The sequence below is a fragment of the Passer domesticus genome, chromosome 8 (genome assembly GCF_036417665.1).
Source record: "Passer domesticus isolate bPasDom1 chromosome 8, bPasDom1.hap1, whole genome shotgun sequence".
Classification (NCBI taxonomy): domain Eukaryota; kingdom Metazoa; phylum Chordata; class Aves; order Passeriformes; family Passeridae; genus Passer; species Passer domesticus.
In genome coordinates this window covers 53715456-53734747 of record NC_087481.1, presented here as the reverse complement: position 1 = coordinate 53734747, position 19292 = coordinate 53715456, and the positions used below count along the sequence as shown (strand labels likewise).

General features: G+C 37.2%; 1 protein-coding gene across 4 annotated transcripts in view; it reads right to left on the bottom strand.

Moving 5' to 3' along the window:
• The window catches only part of WDR11 (WD repeat domain 11), a 34859-nt gene that overhangs the window by 10461 nt on the left and 5106 nt on the right, over positions 1–19292 (bottom strand). Inside the window, exons 4-19 of one of the 4 annotated variants that reach the window (XM_064431481.1) lie at positions 19079–19252; positions 17855–18041; positions 17219–17384; positions 16915–17029; positions 15702–15897; positions 14573–14676; positions 13913–14089; positions 12490–12574; positions 8025–8131; positions 5881–5956; positions 4330–4438; positions 3901–4025; positions 3331–3478; positions 2920–3026; positions 2343–2457; positions 969–1140 (exon numbers count right to left, since the gene is read on the bottom strand). In XM_064431481.1, the coding sequence (XP_064287551.1) occupies positions 969–1140; positions 2343–2457; positions 2920–3026; positions 3331–3478; positions 3901–4025; positions 4330–4438; positions 5881–5956; positions 8025–8131; positions 12490–12574; positions 13913–14089; positions 14573–14676; positions 15702–15897; positions 16915–17029; positions 17219–17384; positions 17855–18041; positions 19079–19252 (2163 nt within the window). The remainder of the gene's footprint in view (positions 1–968; positions 1141–2342; positions 2458–2919; positions 3027–3330; positions 3479–3900; positions 4026–4329; positions 4439–5880; positions 5957–8024; positions 8132–12489; positions 12575–13912; positions 14090–14572; positions 14677–15701; positions 15898–16914; positions 17030–17218; positions 17385–17854; positions 18042–19078; positions 19253–19292) is intronic. The other 3 variants (XM_064431482.1, XM_064431483.1, XM_064431485.1) reach the window with 3 other exon arrangements.

Below are 19292 nucleotides of genomic sequence, written 5' to 3'. Positions count from 1 at the left end.
TACAGACACCTGAAAAAATCAGGAAATACATTTTTACCCATCAACAAATGTTTGTAAATCATGTAATGAGTATCAGTGATGCAGGTACTGATACTTAAATGATATGTCAATGCTTTTAAAATCAATTTGCTATATATCTGTACAAAAAGCTCTTATTTTATTCATTTATATTTAAATTAAGATAATAAAAAGTATGTGCTATTTGGGAGATTAAACTTGTATTAAAAAATCCACGCATATTTTTGGCTTTTTAGGTTTGGATTGAAGGCACTTGAGACAGTAGTTCATGTTAGGACTCAGGTGTTTATTATTTCTTATCATTAAAACAGCCTCACTACTGTGAGCTCAGTAGCTTTTCATTAGAAGGCACAATTTGGCCAACAATCTCCTTCTCCAAGGTCTTTTAAGACTAAACTATCTAGTTAAGAACTGACACCTGAATTATTTTCCCTTTTAACCCAATAACTGATCCCAAAGAGCAATGAGGACTTTTCTGCCCAATTACAGAGTGCCACCCAAACCCACGAAGAAGGAGGAAGGTGAAGCAAGAAGAAGAAACCCAGGACAACACCCTGTGCCCTCCATCCTGCTTCCATCCACAGCACACTGAAAATCCCAAACCCTAAATTTCTCACCAAGTGATACACCTACACTGCTCTCTATAATCTAGTTCACACTTTTGTGGATTCCAGTCTATCTTGGAAGTCTAGGAAACTTTCTCCATGAATGAGGGTCAAAGTCAGTGCTCCCCTGGGGATCAGGACACCCCAGAGCAGACAGAAATATTCCTGGTGCTCTGGGTTTCCACACATGACCTAAGCATAAAAAAATTACCTGTATCCATGAAAAGCAGTAGAAAGGCACCAACATCTCCACATGTGACAACTCCCTGTTCTATGCTGAGCTCCACTTTCCCAAGAGGAGTGCAGAAGTATCAAGCAGTGGCCAGCACAGAAGACATGACATACCTATTAAATCCTGCTCATCCATCCTGAAACACGAGGGCTTCATGGACAAGTCCAGCACTCGGATGCATCCATCATCTGCTGCCAGCACCACTTTGTCTGACGTGCACCAGTCCACGTCCAAGACCCGGAAATTCACATTTCTGCCACTCCTTAAACTGCTCACCATTTGTACCTGCAAAAGTTCAGTTATTTCTTATTTTTAGCAGCCTCTCCATCACCCAGTGTGAGGCGGTGTCACACACCCAGGAGGCACAGCACAAAATTCACCATGAAAGGTGAAGTTAGCCATAAATCATTTCAATAATGGTCTTTTCTGGTGAGTAGGGAATTTAGAAACCTTGGAGTAGATCACATGCTTGCCCTGCAACAATACTACTTCCCAATTTAGAGCTGAGAAAAAATCCTTTTGAGCATAGTGTACAGCTGCCTTTTTGTTATCTTTTCTAACAGGACAGGACTAGATGTATAATAGAACTGAGACTATAAAATATTACTACAGATATTCTGAAAGACTTTTGACTCAAAATGTGAATTTAATTTTAAATGCTTTCATGTAGGAAACTCCTTTCTCCTAGAAAGAAAGAGGGAACAACTACAGTATCTTGTGGCATCAGAACTATTCAAATGTGCTTCAAGGAGAGACTCACAGGGTAATACCCTACTCAACCTATATAATTCACAGTAGTTGTTCAAATCTGCTGTTTATTCTTATCATCAGTGGAGTTTCATATTGCACTAATTAAGTGTCTGAGTTTGGAGCTGCTGCTCATTACAAAGTGAACAGGAAAAAAATTAAAATTCCTCTTTCATACCCTGATACCCTGAACTTATTCTGGGGGCTAAGTTCAAATAGTACAATTATATTTCCCTCCCCATGGTACCATAATCCCCTGAGAGACCTAAAAGCAAACCCCGGAAGGTCTGTGAACTAACTAGAGAGTTTGTGAGTAAGAAGAGAAGCTAGAGAGTGTCATGAACAGGTGTCTGGTTTTCTGGTATTCCCTAACAAATTACAACTATTGACCATACACAGAAGAAACCTGCAGAGAAAGCAATCTCCTGTCCACAGATTCAAGTCTCAGACTGGGGACTCCCCCTTAAATTTTCAAGGTCTGCCTCAAAACCATTACAAGAGGATGACAAGGAGGATCTCAGACACGGTCAGCTTTAAGAGTGGAAGACTCTTCTCACTGATAGCAGCTAAAGATGCTTTATATGGAGTAAAAGTCTTATGAGAAAAGCCATATGACTTTATCATGCAACAGCCAGCAAGAAGTCCTGACTCAGTAAAACGTAACCCCTCACTCATCCTGATGTTCAGAGGTGAGGTGTGGGCTTTGAAGAGAAGTGCCTATCAAACCAACAGCCACTCACCTCTTTTGAATCCCAAATTTCTACCCCATCGTTGTACATTGCAAGGAGTTTTTGATTTCCTTTCCCTGGGGCAAACCGTATTTTTTTCACCCAGCTGCGGTGGGTAGGAATCCCCCTAAGGAAAGACAAAATTAGGATCCACCATTCTGTACCCAATACTGTAGGAAACTGAATCCTTACCAGGAACTTTGCAAATCCTGGTATTGCACAGACTGAGGAGAACAACCTCTCTATAGATGCACACACAAGTGATGTCCAGCTTATGAATTTATTAAACTAAAATGATGAAATGCTTGGAATAAACACTACAATACATAATGCTTAACCAGAAGCCATTGCAGATTTAATGTAAATAAAGATATCTAGCTGGTTTTAAAACCTTGATTAAATGTTAATCTTCTAAAAACACAAGAGATTAAATGCAGGGAACTGTCAAACAGTAGACATTTTCTCAATTTTTATTCCCAAATACTTGCATTTTTCCCTACAGTGAAGAAGAAAAATGAGGAAGGATGAAAACATTCCACATTCTAATACTCATCATCTCACGGTTAACAGACTTAATTTGCATTCATACCTGGATACTCTAGCTTTCAAATCCCAGAAGTTTAAGTTTCCATCAACATCTCCAAGAACCAGGATATCCCCTTTCCAGGCAATACAAGTAATGCTACCCATACTTCCCTGAAAATATTTAAGCAGAAAAATATATTGTGATTAATAGATTCAAACATATGAATAAATATTTCAACACTGGTATTCATTAAAAAAAAAATATACAACATGATCGACCAAACTGTACTCAGTTAAAACAGGAAAAATTATTTATAAGACTGTGAAAACAGAACTGCTATCAGTTTTTATGTTGGAATTAATTTCAGATTTCAAAGTATTACATTCCTGACTTGCTGCTACAAAGCTTATCCCTGATTTTTTCTGGCAGTCAAAGCTAAGAAAAAAATTCAAGCATCAATGATATAGAACTTACATCTGGAGGAATTCTTGCACTGTCCTTTACTGAGTTTCCCTCTACTGTGAGATGATAAACCTGCCCATCAGCACCTGTAAACACAAAGTGCTCCCTGGCAGAGATGTTCTGGCTCAGCTCTGATTTACTTTCAGCTTCCTGCAACAAGCTTTAAAAAGAACATAATGAGACACAATTCTTTCTTTCTTGAAATCAGAATTGCAAGACAAATTCTACCTCATGCACAGAAACAGCACAAAAATGGAGCATATATACTTCTAAACACTTCATGTAACAGTTCATTATTACTTCCACTCTTGTGGAAAGGAGAAGCAACTTGTCCAAGGGCAAGTAAGAGTTTTACTTAAGAACCAGGTAACCAATGGACTGCCACAGACACACCTGAGAGTAACAGGTACATCAAAGTACATTAAAGTCCCCCATGTAAGAACTAAAGGGAGGCCCATAAAGTTGTTTTGCATGCTATGTACTCAAGAATCAGTCCCAAAATATTCTTTTCATTAGAAGAATGGCACATGGTAGGAAACCAACAATTGCTGTAGCCCAGGACTCCAGCAGGAGGGGGGATACCTGATCACAGAGGATTCCACACTGCTGATTTCAGTGTCTGATGCCACTGTCTGCCGGGCCATGGCCTCCCTGGCTGCCAGCTGCTTCTTCCTCAGGCTCTTTAAGTTATGGGAAGGTGACCACTCCTGTGGAAAATGGCCCAGGAAAAAATGGAAAGGAGAAAGGTTTATTCCCTGAATTTACTGGGGCTTTATAATGATTTCCAAGGAGATTGCTTTCTGCAGTATGTCCCTCCATTGCCCAAGGGGCAGAGCAGATTTCTTCACCAGAATCTCCTTTTTTCCTGCCTTCATTTGGTGAAGATGAAATGTTAAAGCACTTTCCTGTATATGCTACAGCTACAGTAGCACTTGCTGCAAAATTGTTCAAAGATTTTATATTATTTCAATGTGTTACATTTATTAAAAGGTAACAGAATTTATTCCTTACCAGAGCAGTGGCTGTAGGGAAGTTTTTAGACATTTCTCTGAGCAGAGTGCAAGTTCTGACATCCCAGATCTCCAGTGGTTTGTCTTTAAATACCACAGCTAGGTACTGCCTGAAACAAAAGAGAATTTACTCCAGCAAGAGTCATTTGAGCATTTTACTTCACTTGTGTTGTTCACACCAGCACTCTGGAGACCCTCAAAAACTACAAGTTAGCAGAGCAAATCAAATCCCCCTCTGAAGCTTGTGATTCCCTTGAGTTACTGAGGAGCAAAAGAATGTCTGAAAAAGAGTTCTCCTCAAAGCTAACAGAATTATAAATTTCTGCCAGGTGGTTCTGCACAATTACTGTAGAGGAGACAAGGGGAATAATTCAGAGAGAGCAGCAACCTCTGATCTCACCATGTTCAGCCTGAGTTGATGGCACAAAATACCAGAAAAACACACAAGACTGCAGGCTGGAGAGATTTTCTTCCCTCCTGCAGATGCATGCCACTCCTAATCCTGGGATAAATGTGCATAAAATCATCTCACACTCAACCACCTTTCAGTCATGTCTTCAGAATGCTCATCTGTGGAGCTGGGTGAGTGTAAACACCTTTAACCTACCACTTTTCCCACTTAACTTGAAAATACAGAGGCCATGCAGCAATTTGTCCTCTCAGGCACTGCATTCATCTCTCTGCAAGTGGACCTCCTTTCTTGTCTCACTCAACACTCTCCAGCCTCTTCATCTAAGCCCAAGGCTGTTCTTAATTTTTAATGCATTATTTAGAACATTATATGGTTGAACTCTTCCAGATTCTCTGGAACTCCTACACACAAAAATACTCCTGTGCGAGCTAGAGACATGAATTTTTTTGTCCTCCACTGTAAAGAAGAAGCATTTAAGATTTAGAGACAATTCCCTATTAAAATCAATACTACTTTAATTTCATTTATACAAGAAAGTGAAGCAATTTTCCAGAGTACTACAATTATTATTTTTGATACAATGAAGATCAGGGCCTCCTTTCACAGGCCTGAGCTCAAAATAATGAGGACTTGAAAGGAAACAATTTGGTCATTTATCAGCTGACTTTTCAAACAACCATACCTCACATCTGGTTTTCCAGCAGACAATTATTACAAAGGTGTTAAATACCTACAAAAAGCTAAATAAATATGAGCAATCATCCAATCTTTAATGCCAAACTTTGTAGTTTAAAGTGAATTAACTCATAACAGAATCAAAGTTGAAAAAAACCAGTTCAGCACTTCTATTCTCCTTAATATTATCAAAAAGCCTGTTCAGTAAACACAATACCTCTAAGAAATAAAATATTAATTACTGATTTTGCAATGTGATTGGATCCTGAAGTGACAAAGTCAACCACAGAAACATTCACAGCTTTTTCACTTGGAATTAATATTCTGAAGCATTTTCCTCTTGCTGCTGTTGAATATTTTCCTATACACCCTGAAGTGCTTTTTGTCTTGGAATGTCTATGATATTCTGAGGATTTTCATGCAGTACAGTGAAATTTATAAACTTCCCAAGGCTGAGGCACTTACTTCAAATGAGAGACCTTTATCATTTCGATGGCTGGCTCGTCGTTGCCTCGCTCCCCACGGAATGCAACACTCCTGCCTGGAGCACAGAGCAGGGGGAGAACAGAAACAGTCAATAAACCAAACAGAAAGAGAGAAATTTAAATATAAACTGCTCTGTTTGTAAACAGAACCAGCTGACTACCCAAACCAGAACATCTCCAAATCACCTGTCATCTCTAACGTTGTCATTGTCAAAGTTTTACTGTCTTTCATTTTACTGCATTTCAGTGTTCATCATTAACATATCAAAGTTTACATTAAATATATTGTAAACTCTGCTGTCAAATCTAACTCCTGACTCACTTCCAGAGCACAGCCACTCAAATGGATGCATCAGGATTACATAAATATAGAGAGTTCCAAGAGTTATTATTTTCCACTCAAAGTCAATGAGAGAGTCTCTTCATTCCTCAAGGAGGAAATTCATTAATAGATTTAAAGTTTGAAAAGAGAAATTAATTCTGCCATGAACTGTGATAGAATTCCATGGTGAGCTACATTCTACACTTACCAGAACCATTCTCTCTTCCTTTCCAGCTAAAACAGTAAATCTTAAGAGTTTATAATCTCATCCCCAAGAAAATTTTCATCCACTTGTAGGAAGTGTTGCAGAATTATAGGTGTTAGAGATATGATATTTATCAAAATAAAAAATGACCTCCCAACAGCATCTTCTATGCAAGTTTCATTCTCCTTAGCTTCAAGGAAAATTCAAGCTATAAACTTTAGCTGCTCTTGTAGCTCACAGCTAAATTACTGAAGCCAGCTACATGAATAAATCTAGTTATCAAGAACATGAGTTACAGCTCTCCTGTCAGAGGCTACTGGAATTCCTTCTCTATTTTCAACATTTCAGCCATTTTCTTTCATATTTTTGTTAGAAAAGTACATGTGAATTTTGTCAAAGTAAATCTAAATCAGCACTTTTCCTGAGCCTAAAATAGAAAATTTGGCTCCTAAGTGAGTGAAGAAGCAAAAATCAAACAGTTAAATTGCTGTGCCTTTCTTGAAAACTTTGAAAGAGGAAATGTACAATTTTTAAGCAAACCAAATGCTAAGGTCTCATGCATTCACATTTACTCAAAACTTGGTTTCCTGCAGAAATTCTGAACCTTTGATGACTTCTCTCTGTAAATGTTCTATACTGATTCACAAATTGAGTAAAAAATCAGATTCCCATTTTACATGAGATTAATTTCCCAGTTTTGATTTTAAACAGATGAACAAAACACATTATATGAAAAAACTTTACAATAATATGCTACAAGAATAACCTCTCTGTGCAGCACCCTAGAAATACAACTGAGGTTTTTCCGTAAGTTTAAAAAAAACCCAATTAAAAATCATTTTGTCTAAAGCAATTCAGAATTAGCCATGTGCTATAAGATTCAGGCTCTTCAATCAGAACTTAAGTGGGTCCAGGTTTTCACATTCAAAAATAAGGTAGAATTATTGAAGTGCTTCCTGTTCTTGGCTGTGTAATCTCCCCACGTATAACTCTTCTTGTGCAAATATTGAGTTCATTACAAATGTATTTATCATCCACTATGAGGCCAAAATAGTTGAAAAAATGTAACCTGTTAATTTTGCTATCAACACTATCTTTTAACAGTTATGTACTTTTAACCTTTCCAATTCTTTATAAAAGACACGGGTTTTATTGTTTAAAATCCCTTTTACATTCATTCACACTCAAATCCTGACCAGGTGCAACACAACAAATGGTTTGACACTATTTCAGGGACACGTGAAACAGTGGGTGCAGACTATGACAAAACACATTTGGAAATATGAAAATATGTGCAGTTTGTGAACAAAACCCACCACTAATACCCCATGTGCTGCTTCTAAACCCCCTGCTGACACTTATTATTCTTTTAATAAGTCCAAGGTGTTTTTGCAAAGGTGCTGGTTCAAGCCTGTCTGCAGAGCACCAGACAAAACACACCTTGTGGCTCCACAAAGAAGAGCAAGAACAGATAAAGCTCCTTTACTTTATTTTGTCATGACAAAAGAAGGAATTAAAAATAATAATAATAGTCAGAACTTGTCACTCCCCAGCAAATCTGTCAGCTCCTGGAGCAGATTTCTCAGGAAACACAAACCTGTTGGAAGGTCCACCAGCTGCAGCTCATTCCTGACCAGTCCCAGATTGTTGGGTGTTGATGTGGCAAAGGAAATGAAGCCAGTCAAGCTGATCCACTCAATTCCCCTGTGATCAGAAGGAAATACATGGAGCATATCAGCCAAAATATTTGAATTGCTAGAAGTATGAAGTTTTAGGGGTTTTTTTTCACATATATTCTTAAAAGCCCAGCACAGATGTAATTTTCTACACTTTCTGGAAACATCATATTTAAGCATAAAAGGAAGCTACACATTAACAACTATGGTGTGAATATAAGCTACTGAATTAAATTTAAGAGCAGCTTTCTTTTCAGACTGTGTTAGCTCTACTTTGGTTAAATAAAAAATTCAGGTAGAAACACTGGTAACTTCTGCAAAAAAGCCCTCACAGATACTCAGCACTACAGTGGATTAAAAGCCCTGCTCTGATCAAATAAGGGGTTATTATCCAGCAACTCCAAATTCCCAGCACACAGCAAAATATTCATGTGGGTGGCAGTGTGGGTAGCCTTATTCCTTTCAGTCCAGAGAGAGGAGAAATAAAGATGATATAAAAAGAGATAAAAAGAGAGGCCCTGAAGAGATTTCACAAAAGAACCAAAAACCTGGTCTTTTTTGTTTGGTTGGTTTTGTTCTTTTAGATCACACCAAAGCAGCTCCCAAGGAGATCACCTTGCAGTGCTGCAAGGATGTAAAGTTCCAGTGCTTTAATAAATAAATAAATAAAAAATAAAATTGAACTCAATAGAACATACTGGCAGTACAGATGGACTTTCAGCCAATTCCTGAAACACACCACAGGGCAAAAGGGACAAAAAGTGACACTGAGTGGGACTGTCCCTAAAAATGTCCCTTCTCCAGCCCCATTTCCCACACACACTTGCTGCCTGCAAAAATTGCTTTATCTGTGAAATAAATCAAGGAGCTCTTCCAAAGAAAATTGAACTTTAATACACATATTTGCTCAACTTCATTTTAACACAGATAAAAGGATTTAAGGTTTCCTCAAAGCCTTCAAACACAGATTACTTAAGAACTGTTCCCAGGACAAGCATTCTTGTTCATCAACTGCCTGCTTTGGAAGAATATATGTGCAGTATGAGAAAAATAAATAACAGCATTTATGATTTATTGTCAGCAAAACCAACTCACACTGCATTAAGCAGAAGTTTCCTAAATACAATGTACATGGGTGAAACCAAAAAGCACTCCTATAACATTTTGCACATACAATTTACAGCTATATTTATATTATTTTAGTTCAAGCTTTAAAAATACGGGAAGCTTTATTCCTAAGTCCTCAAGAAAAGGTAAAAATTTAGGGCCCAGTTTTTTTTTCCCAGCAGGACCTATGAAAGTTCAACCATCAATTTCAATCAAAATGAGAAGTATTGAGTTATTAATTGAGACATTTCAGGCATGATTGAATAGAAATGTAAAGCTGCAGAAATGGGTGACATTGAAAGCCTCCAAAGGGTCATAAATCCAGGGAGCTTTCTGAAATGGAAGAAATGTGCATTCTGACACCTTTCCATTTATCTCAGCTATGCTTTTTGGGAAAAGCCCACTCCTAATGCATTGTTATTGCTGGTAGTTATTCACCATTCTCCTGCAAAGATCTGAAGCATTTTCTACACTTCTTTCATCAGCTCAGATTTAACAGGCAAGTCCTTTTTCTCTTCTCTGGCCATCTGTCAATACCAATAGAAATCTACAGAAACCTAAGACACTCAAAATCAAAAGAAAACATTAGCTCAGCTAACTGCTTGCACCTGAAACAACATAATTTTTGTAACTGTCATATACAGAAATTGAGAATCTGAAGACAGTGGTTCACATTTTAATGATGGAAACAAGTAATGCCTTCCTTATTGAAATAGCAAACATTTCCTAATAAAAATCATCTTTGCCTACCAGAATTAAGGGTTACATTCAGCTGCCAACCACTTCTCAGACTGAATCCACTCTTAAAATGCAACATTTACAGATTCTGTACATTCAACTTGTCTCAGTTACTTCAGGAGTGAGACTCAGTTGTTTTGATTAATGTTTCCAATGCAAACAAATCACAAAGTGCACTGAAGTGGATAAAAACACAAATTACATTTCTAGTTGGCAATAGATTGTTGTGACTTTATGACATGGCAGCTGCTACTTAAATATAGGGATTCTAAGAAAAAGAGAAAGGCAAAATGGGAAATTAAACCATATGTGCTCCCAAAGTGATGGTAGATATTTTTCATTCTAATTTCTCTATTCAAGGAAAGTTTTTTTAAAGAGGTGATGAATGTTTGCAAAGCGGTTTCCCAAAGAGCAGTCAGCTGAAATTCAAATGCTAAAACAGCTTCAATTCAACTGCTAAAATTTGGATGTAATGTAGTAATTTTCAAGTTGTGCCTGCAGGCCATAGACATTCATGTTACAGTCAGTGAGATTTTAATTTTAAAAATAAAAGCTGCTGCAGCCTTGAACTTGCTGAGCTTCAGTGAAAAAGAATGAGCAGCACTGCTCCAGTCTCAGCCATTTCACTACCAAAATAAGCAAAAGCAGCACTGAGAGCTGCAAATGTGCCACTGAACTGAAAGCTGCACTGCAGGCATTTTATTTGCATGTCTCAAATATATTCTTCTCTGCACTGAAGGTGTTTTATTATTTCCTGTATTGCCTACAGTTGATTATTTCATGATTCTTCCAGTTTCTCTTAGTGATAAGAAGGATTTGTATTTCTCTCTGTCCTGAAGGAATCCTGACCCTCTGCCCCCAGTTCCTGCCAGGCCAAAATCCCCTTCTTGATTTTCCCCCTCACCTACACTCCTGGCAGTGACCTGGTGATTTCCCCTCTTTGTGTGCTTTAAGCATTTCTGCTGCTTCTTGCCTCAATCTCCTTATAAAAATAAACTTAAACTCAACAGAAGAATATTTACTTCTATAATTCTAAACAAATAGTGAAAGCTAAGTAATAATCATAAACAAAATGAATATTCAAGGTTACCCAAAAGTACAAATTATCTTAAAAGGAAGGACAGAAAGGCAATTCTTCCCCCTTCTAGTCACAACACAAAGTTTAAATAAAAACAAACAAAAAATCAACTAAACAAGAAAATCATCAAAACAAAAATAGTTATAAAATAAATAAAACAGCATGTGACTACATAAGTAGAACACTTTAATCTCAAAAAAAAAAAAAGGAAATCATAATTGCTAACACCCAAACGTCTCAGTGGCCATTAATTTAGAACAGCTGATTTGTAAAGGAAAATTGCCTTATTTTCATTACATTCTCTTCCTAAATAAAGAGCACTGCGTTACAGTTTCAGGGTATTCTCAATTACATACCAAAATAATGATGGGCCCTGAAGGTGTTCCTTCAGATAAAATGGAAACAGAGACATTATTCAATCCATCCACATTTTAGAGGTAAAGTAACAATTCCCAGTGAAAAACTTTTGCACTCCATGAAAATTAATTAAAAAATAAAAGAATCTCCATGCCTTCATCTAAATTGCTTGAAGCATTCCCTTGAACTTGTAAAAATTAGTAGAAACTCATTCAGACAATTGAGGAAACTAACAAATATTTAAAAGATGTACCCTGATAACAGCTTAAGGCTAAACAGAATTCATGAACATTTTATAGGAATTCTAAAAAGACCTGTGGAGGGCATTTGCTAGAAAGGCAATATATTCCTGAAGTTTCTCAAAAGCTGCAAACCCTTTACAAAACTGAAAAAACACAAACTAACAATACTCCTCGTAATGCACAAAGCTTTTTTTCAAAAGTGTCTTTATTTCCTCCTCCCTCTCCATCTTTTTTTTTTTTGACATGTGAAATGCAAGTAGGAGTTTTCATTTTGAGTTCTACAATTACTGTAACGAAAAGGACTCTCCTCTTGTGCTGCATAATAGAAAGTAAAATTAAAATAATATCATGTGCAGTTAATGGCATGAAACCAAGAAATTTAAAGATAAATACTGATTCCTATATTCAGTCTTTAAAAAATTATCTTTACTTCCCTTAGGACTAGAACTGTCTCAACAGCAATTTCAGCTCCAAGGGCATAAAGTAAACAAAGCCTGACATACCAACCAGCATTACTTCAAAAGACTCAATCCCAATAGTTATAGAATAAATAGTTTCTTGTCCTAAAAAGACTTCTTTGTCCTGCAGTGCACTGAAGAGACTGAAATAATTGATATGCATCCCAGAGCAGCAGGCACAGATGCAATTCCAATATTTCAGCATAATTTTCATTACAGTTTTGTCAGGGTGTTACAGCTCTCACACAGCAAAGGCAGAGTGGAGCACTCTACCCTGATTTCATTAACAATTTTCCTGATTTCATTAACAGCAAGACAAGACACACACACTGATGGGTGACATCACTCAGGTGTTTCAGCATTTGTTTCCTAGAAGGATTACAGCAGGAATTAAAATGAAACTCACTTGACTTCACAGGTATGGATGCTTAATTCTTTGTGGAGGAGTCCACTTGTGAGGTGAAACACCAGGACAGAGCCATTGCTTGTACCTGGAAAAATTGATAAAAAAATATAGGCACACATATTATCATTTTCTTCCATGCTTTAGTGAAAACGCAGGATTTACAGTTATTTCTCTCTCTCTATTTTTAGCTACCTGTAACTATTAATATCTTACAATCTTACAAAAACTATGTAAATTTCTAGCACTTAAATCCCAAATATTAAACCGTCTGCAGCCACTGATATCCTCTTGGATTAAGACATTTTCCCAAACCTTTTTGTAAAGGCTGTAGAAAATCCAATTATTCTTCCTGCATGTCCACAACACACTCACCCAGCTGAAGAAGAAAGGAATGTTTCTTTTTGCTTTGATTACTGGGGATGTGTAAATGCATCAATGAAACGTTTCAACTGTTATCCCCCAATAATGCCAGGGGAGAATCCTGGGTAGATTTTATGGAATCATTAAAGCAATTCTGCTTTCTCATCCTGAAATAATGACTTTTTTTGAATTAGAAATCAGTAACCTATTAGCTTTGAGCTTCAATTACATCAAAAACCTTCTGAAATACTGAAACTTACAATTTTCCATTAGATACTTCATTATATTCATATCAACTCCATGAAATCCAACAATGGATACCTAAAGAGCCATTCAGGTATGTTAAGAAAAAAGACCTTGTTGTAAATGCATTTTACACCTATGTGTTTTCTAATCTTTATATTTAACCTTTTTAACAGTTGCAGCTCATGGAAAACCACAAGTTACATTTTAGCAGCATCACATCATGTCATGATGGACAGCCTATGGTTTGGAGCACAACTCTGAAATATGATGCCAGAAAAATCAGCTTTAAATAGGGAAAATTCTGAGTTAACACATCAGGTACACACTGGGAACTATTCTAATAGCTGGAGGAGTTAACTACATTTGTGGTAAGACAGAAAAGATTCATCAAGAAAAAATAACATGCTGCAAGTGTAATTTTAGAAATTCATATCAGAACAAAAATAAAGTCTCTGTGAAGTTCAATTACTTGTTGTAGGAATGCAGGGCTGCAGAAGTGCCTATTTCCTGACATTCGGAATGAAGTGGGAGCAACACATAAAATGCTGAGTGTATCAGCAGACCAATATCACAGTAAATACCAGAATAAATAAAAACCTGCTACTATATTGCATTTTCCAGGTAGCATTGCTTAAAGCCAAGGCAAGAAAAAAGAACCCAAGGACTCACAGAAGCAAAGCAATACAGGGGTCACTATCTGCAATAAACTACACAGCAGCAATAGATAGATTTATTTTTCTGTACCAACAACTATATTTGAATTTAACACAGGATCTATTCTTTTCAGAGCAATGAAAAACCTGCTGAAGGCACTCACCAACAGCAAGGATGGGCTCATACTGTTTGATGTTTTTGGTGGTGAGGGGTGGGCACATGCGGATGGCAAAGGGAGGCAGAGGCAGCCCTGACAGAAGTCCTGTCAGCAGGAATTTGAGGTGCACTTCCTGCAGGAATGAATTCCTTAGCTCTTCTCCAGTGCTTGCACCCTGCCCTGCTTAAAAGTGAAAGCTCTCGTTAGCATGAAATTTTAATTGGAGATGTTATACAAAGTTTTCAGACAGAAATTTGTATAATAAAAAATTACAAACAATGTGTAAGACACGTTTCTTCCTCTTGAGCTTGGCATGATGAAACTTTTCTGAAGACTGGTTGCTGTCTAGATTTCACAAAGAGGGGATGTGTCAGATAAATAGGTTTCTATAAGATTAGTAACAAAAAATTAAAGTGTTTTGTCCAAATTCCATTTTAAAATATTTTTTTTATCCTCAAAGAAAATGAACTTGGAACATTAGTCCTCAACATAAAAATCTTCAAGATAATTAATTTGATAATTTCTTTAGAAACAGGAATTCTTCTGGAGTTACTATTAGAAAATAATTCTAAAAAAATACCTTAAGTTCTTAAGTAAAGTAAGATGTACAATGATTCTAAACCATGAGAAATTAGTAGCAGTGGTATCAATGAAAGAAATTCTTACCAATCATGTTGTCTAATGAGAGGTCTGGAAGTTTATTTTGGAATGCTCCTACAGGGATTCCACAGAAGGAGACTGGGGAGTACAGAGGTGAAGCACTGGAACTGCTGCAAAAGAAATGGGAACAAGTTCCTCATGCAGGCACCACCTCCATCCCCAAGGGACCCCAACTGCCCCTGCAGCCCTGGCAGCTGTGTCCTGCTGGGCTGGGGCAGCTCTGTGTCATCAGCACAGAGCACAGACCTACCTGGAGCCTGTGATATTACATTTTTCCTGACAAAGATAAATATTTTAGAAATAACCCTTAAGAATAGAAGAAGTAAAAACCAATTTAGATTTTAAACACCTTTCCTGGATATCCAGCACAAGGAATCCACATAGCACTATTTTTGGGAACACTCAGAAAAAAAACCACTAAATCTCTGATGAGCAACAAGAGGATTTATGTTGAAAACCTGGTACTACTGACATTTAAAAGAATTCTATTTTTATTACAGCAGTAAGTTATTTATTTTATTCCATAGTACTTTGAAGGATTATTGCAGCAGAACAACCTTAATACATTGACTGTTCCAAGCACTGTATCACTTCACAGTATTTTGAGAGTCTGCTCCAAATCTAAAATTCTAAAGGCTCTGTGTATAAAAACATTTTTTTATACAGCCATATTCCAGTCACCTACTGTGCAGCTTCATATTGCTCAGTGTCAAATTCTCAGAAATCCAGCAGAAAGCCATTCCTCTACTATAAGTGTAGTTCTTTACAGACTCATTTTGGTCCTTACATGTGACTGAAAGTGAAGGTTTCATTCCTAAGGGAAATTACATGGTCTGAAGCAAGCCAAATGAGAGGAAAACGCTCCCACAAAATAAAACAAATTGTCATTCTATCTTTTGTTTTCTTAGTCCAGACACTCAGGGTGAAACTGCCTTAAAAAAAAAAGTAAATATAGTTCCTGCACTTCCTCAATCTGGAAGACATAATTTGCTCCTTCTTCTTCACTCACACACATGTAGAGCACATGAAACACTTCCAGGCGCAGAAGGATCACTGCTGCCTTTAAAATACAATGAAATACAGAACACCACTTGGAAAAAAAAGGAACTTTGGTAAGGAAAGTAAATCCCGTTACCTGTTGTGCACATTTCTGCCAGAAACGTTGGATTTTAATTCCCAGATCATCACCCTGCCATCACTGACTATGAGAGCTGCAGCATTCTCATTCACTGGGCAGCACACCATGCTGAAGGGTCGAACTGTTTTGGTCACCCTGATGGCATCACACTGGCTTCTCAAATCATACACCAGCTCCTGAGCTGGCTCTGGATCTGCAACACCAAGAGCCCACAGAGAACACACTGAGTGAAAAACATGGGATGGGAGCAATCAACACAGGGAAATGTGAATTATTAATTAATAATTAAACTTATGTCTGACTGAGCATGGGCATGACTGCATGCAAAGTGCATGGCTGAGCACTTTGACTGAAATCCATGTGCTTCCTGTGCAACAATCAGGAAAAGCAACGAAAAACAACACACTCTTGATCTTGCTGTACACAACAAAGCTCTGGGAAGTTCTCCAAAATGTAACTTTGTCTTTGTAATATATTATTCCATATGAATCTCGAAAAACCTAAAACAATAACTATTTCATAGCTGGGCAGAACCTGCTCTCCACAATCCAAAACTCCAGGTTTACTGGTGAACTTGGAAGCCAGTAATGTAGTTCAGTAGAAATTAGCAAACTGCCCAAACCAAAATGAACAATCAGAACTCACTGTGTTTTCCCTTTTTTCCAGTCTCCACCATTACATTTAAAAGACCATTCTTAGTAACATTTCATGAGACAAAAGTTTAATAATTCAGATTTTAATTTAAATTTAAGCCCACATCTCAGGTCCAAAATCAATCTTTCCAACTGACCAAATTACTTGCAAAATCTTCTGTTTGCCTAAAGACTGGGTTTTTTTCTTACAGATAAAAAAACCACACAAATATTTTACTTAAAACATTATTGTATATGTGACCATTAAGTCACTTACTAGTTTAAGTATTAGTCATCAATAAAAGGATATCCAGGATACTAATATAATTAATATAATTAATATAATCTATTTTGCACTTAATATCAGGGAATTCAAAAGCTTTTTGAATTCATTTTTGCAATTTGTTCTGGGAAAATACAGCATAAATTTACATTTAAATTCAACATATAAGAGACAAAACACTAGAAGGGCACAAGATACACCATCCTGTATGAGGCATGTTGGTCATTACTAGTATTAAATTATTAATTAAAATGCATCAAAGTTCATTTCTGGACATTTCTGACACAAAGCTCACCTGGCTCCTCATTTGGACTTGCAGTGATGCTGCAGTTGGACCTGCGAACCCTCAATGTGATACAACCATTTTCATGCAGGCAGAATAACCCATCCCTCTGAAAACAAGGGATTACCTGGGAAAAGAGATGGCTGTCAGATTGCATATGCAAAATCTTACCCTTTACAAAGGACACTTGCAAGGGAACCCACAATCCCTGATGTTGGTAGGCAACATTTCCATGAATTTCTTCAGCTACCGGATTTGTGGCTAAGGAAGTCAATTAATTGGAAAAAATAATTGAAAAACTTGAAATCTACCTCACCTGTATGAAAGGCACCCCTGTCCTTTCAATGGCAATCACACCCACTGTCTGATTCACTTCCAAGTCAAGAATCAGAATTTCCCTGGGATACAGTAAGAGCATGTAGTTTCTTTTGGAAGGCAAATATGACAACTGAAGACAGTCGTTGAGTGTTACAGATTCAGCACTGTAAAATCAGACATGAACTTGTATCAGATTGTGTCAACAAACAAATCAGATACAAAATAAAATTTGAAGTTTCATTTTTCTTGCAACTGCATTTTTCCAAGTAACCTCTATTTTGATCACAAGGCAACTGCAGATTTCCATTTCTCTGTCAGAGCAGTGCAAAGCGTCACTGACTTCCAAAAACACATTCTGTTGACTTTTGTCTAAATAAGATTACAGAGCAATTTTAACAATTGCACTTCATTCAAATGGAACAAGTGTGATTCCTGCACTTCTCAAATCCAAAGCAATTCCCTTAGGAACAGCAGTGGCTGCCCTGACATTTACTGCCATTCATGGGAAATTACCCTCAGACACAGTTAGCTCAATTTTATATGTTGTGTGTATTACCTTACAGCACTTAACCTCAGTACATTGACAACATCAAGTACACAAAGCATTATCTGACAAGAAGTATTTGCAACCTACCTTGGCTTTTCATTACTGATTAGGATTTTGACTTTATCAAGGGCCTTTTTAGCCCCTGTAGCAGCAGCCAGCTTGTTGTGAGAAGGACTGGAATGAGGACTGGAGATGTAAACTTTCTTCCCTGAGCTGGCAGGAGCTTTGGAAGGGGAGAAGTCAGAGATGAACACTATTCCTTCACTGGTGAGCACTGGACCAAGAAGCAAAAATAGCACAATTCAGCCTGCAATTTGATTGTGGCATTCCATTTTAATGATATTTTGGTGAGGAGAAATGCTAACAACTTTGCCAATACTGTATCAGATAGAAAACTCATAATTCTAGACAACCAACACTTTCTAACTGAAAGAGCAGCAGATGATCCATTAAAATCAATTAATACCAAAACCCCTCCATTTTTATATTAAAAACTACTGTATTTCTGGCAGAAGCTCAGTTATTCTCTCTCACAACTGTTTTTCTTTAATATTCACAATGCAAATAGAAGACACACACTGACTGTATCACCATTTTTTGTTCTCATGCAGAGCATTGCTCAAATAATCATTAATTCACATTATTTTTGTTGCAGCATAAAGCTCAGCTGTACAGCTGTAGTGTTTACAGAAGGTTGAATGATATGGCAGATTAAAAAAATCCCCAAACTACAAAGGCTGGAAACTGCACTGTCTCATTACAGGTCAGGAGTGATGAAGCTAAATTCAAGAATAAAATGGTGACTCTCCTATTTCTCTCACTTTCTTCCCGCTAAAATCAATAAATCTGCACTGCATCCTCCTTGATATCTGGATCACTTCTGGTACTGATCTCACTCTAAGTCCTGTAAAATCCTTTCTGTTAAAAATAACATTTATTCTTGGTCTACTTATTTCACTGGCTTCTCCCTCAGCACCCATCCCTTTTTAGCCTTTTACATTTCACAGGGCTCTCTATCACTGGCTTCCTCCAGGTCCCTCTACACACTTGATATTTCCTTTTGTAAAGTCTCAAACTTTTCAGATCTTTAACTTCTCTCCTCATGATTGCTTTCCTCCTTCTCACAGAGCAGCACCTTCTGAACTAAGATTCCACACTCCAAAGGCTCCCTGTCTTTGCTTTCTGACTTATTTTTGACATTTCTGATATTATTCTCTCCAATCCATTTTAATTTCAACATTTACATTCCAGTTGAACAATTCTCCTGCTCACACATACCCAGGCCCCACTGTTTTATACATATAAACTTACAAGCTAAATGTGAGGGATCAAAGGGGTCAAATGAAAAAGACAGGATATTTTCAGCATAACTTTTCTTCCAAAGTTTGGTGCCTGTATCTGCATTCCACAGTACAATATAATTTGGTGGGTGAACTGCAAGCAGTAAATCTCTGGAAGCATCTTGATTCCACAGCCACTGCATGTCTGTCAAAAGAAATGGGGAACAAAATTAATATTTGGGATG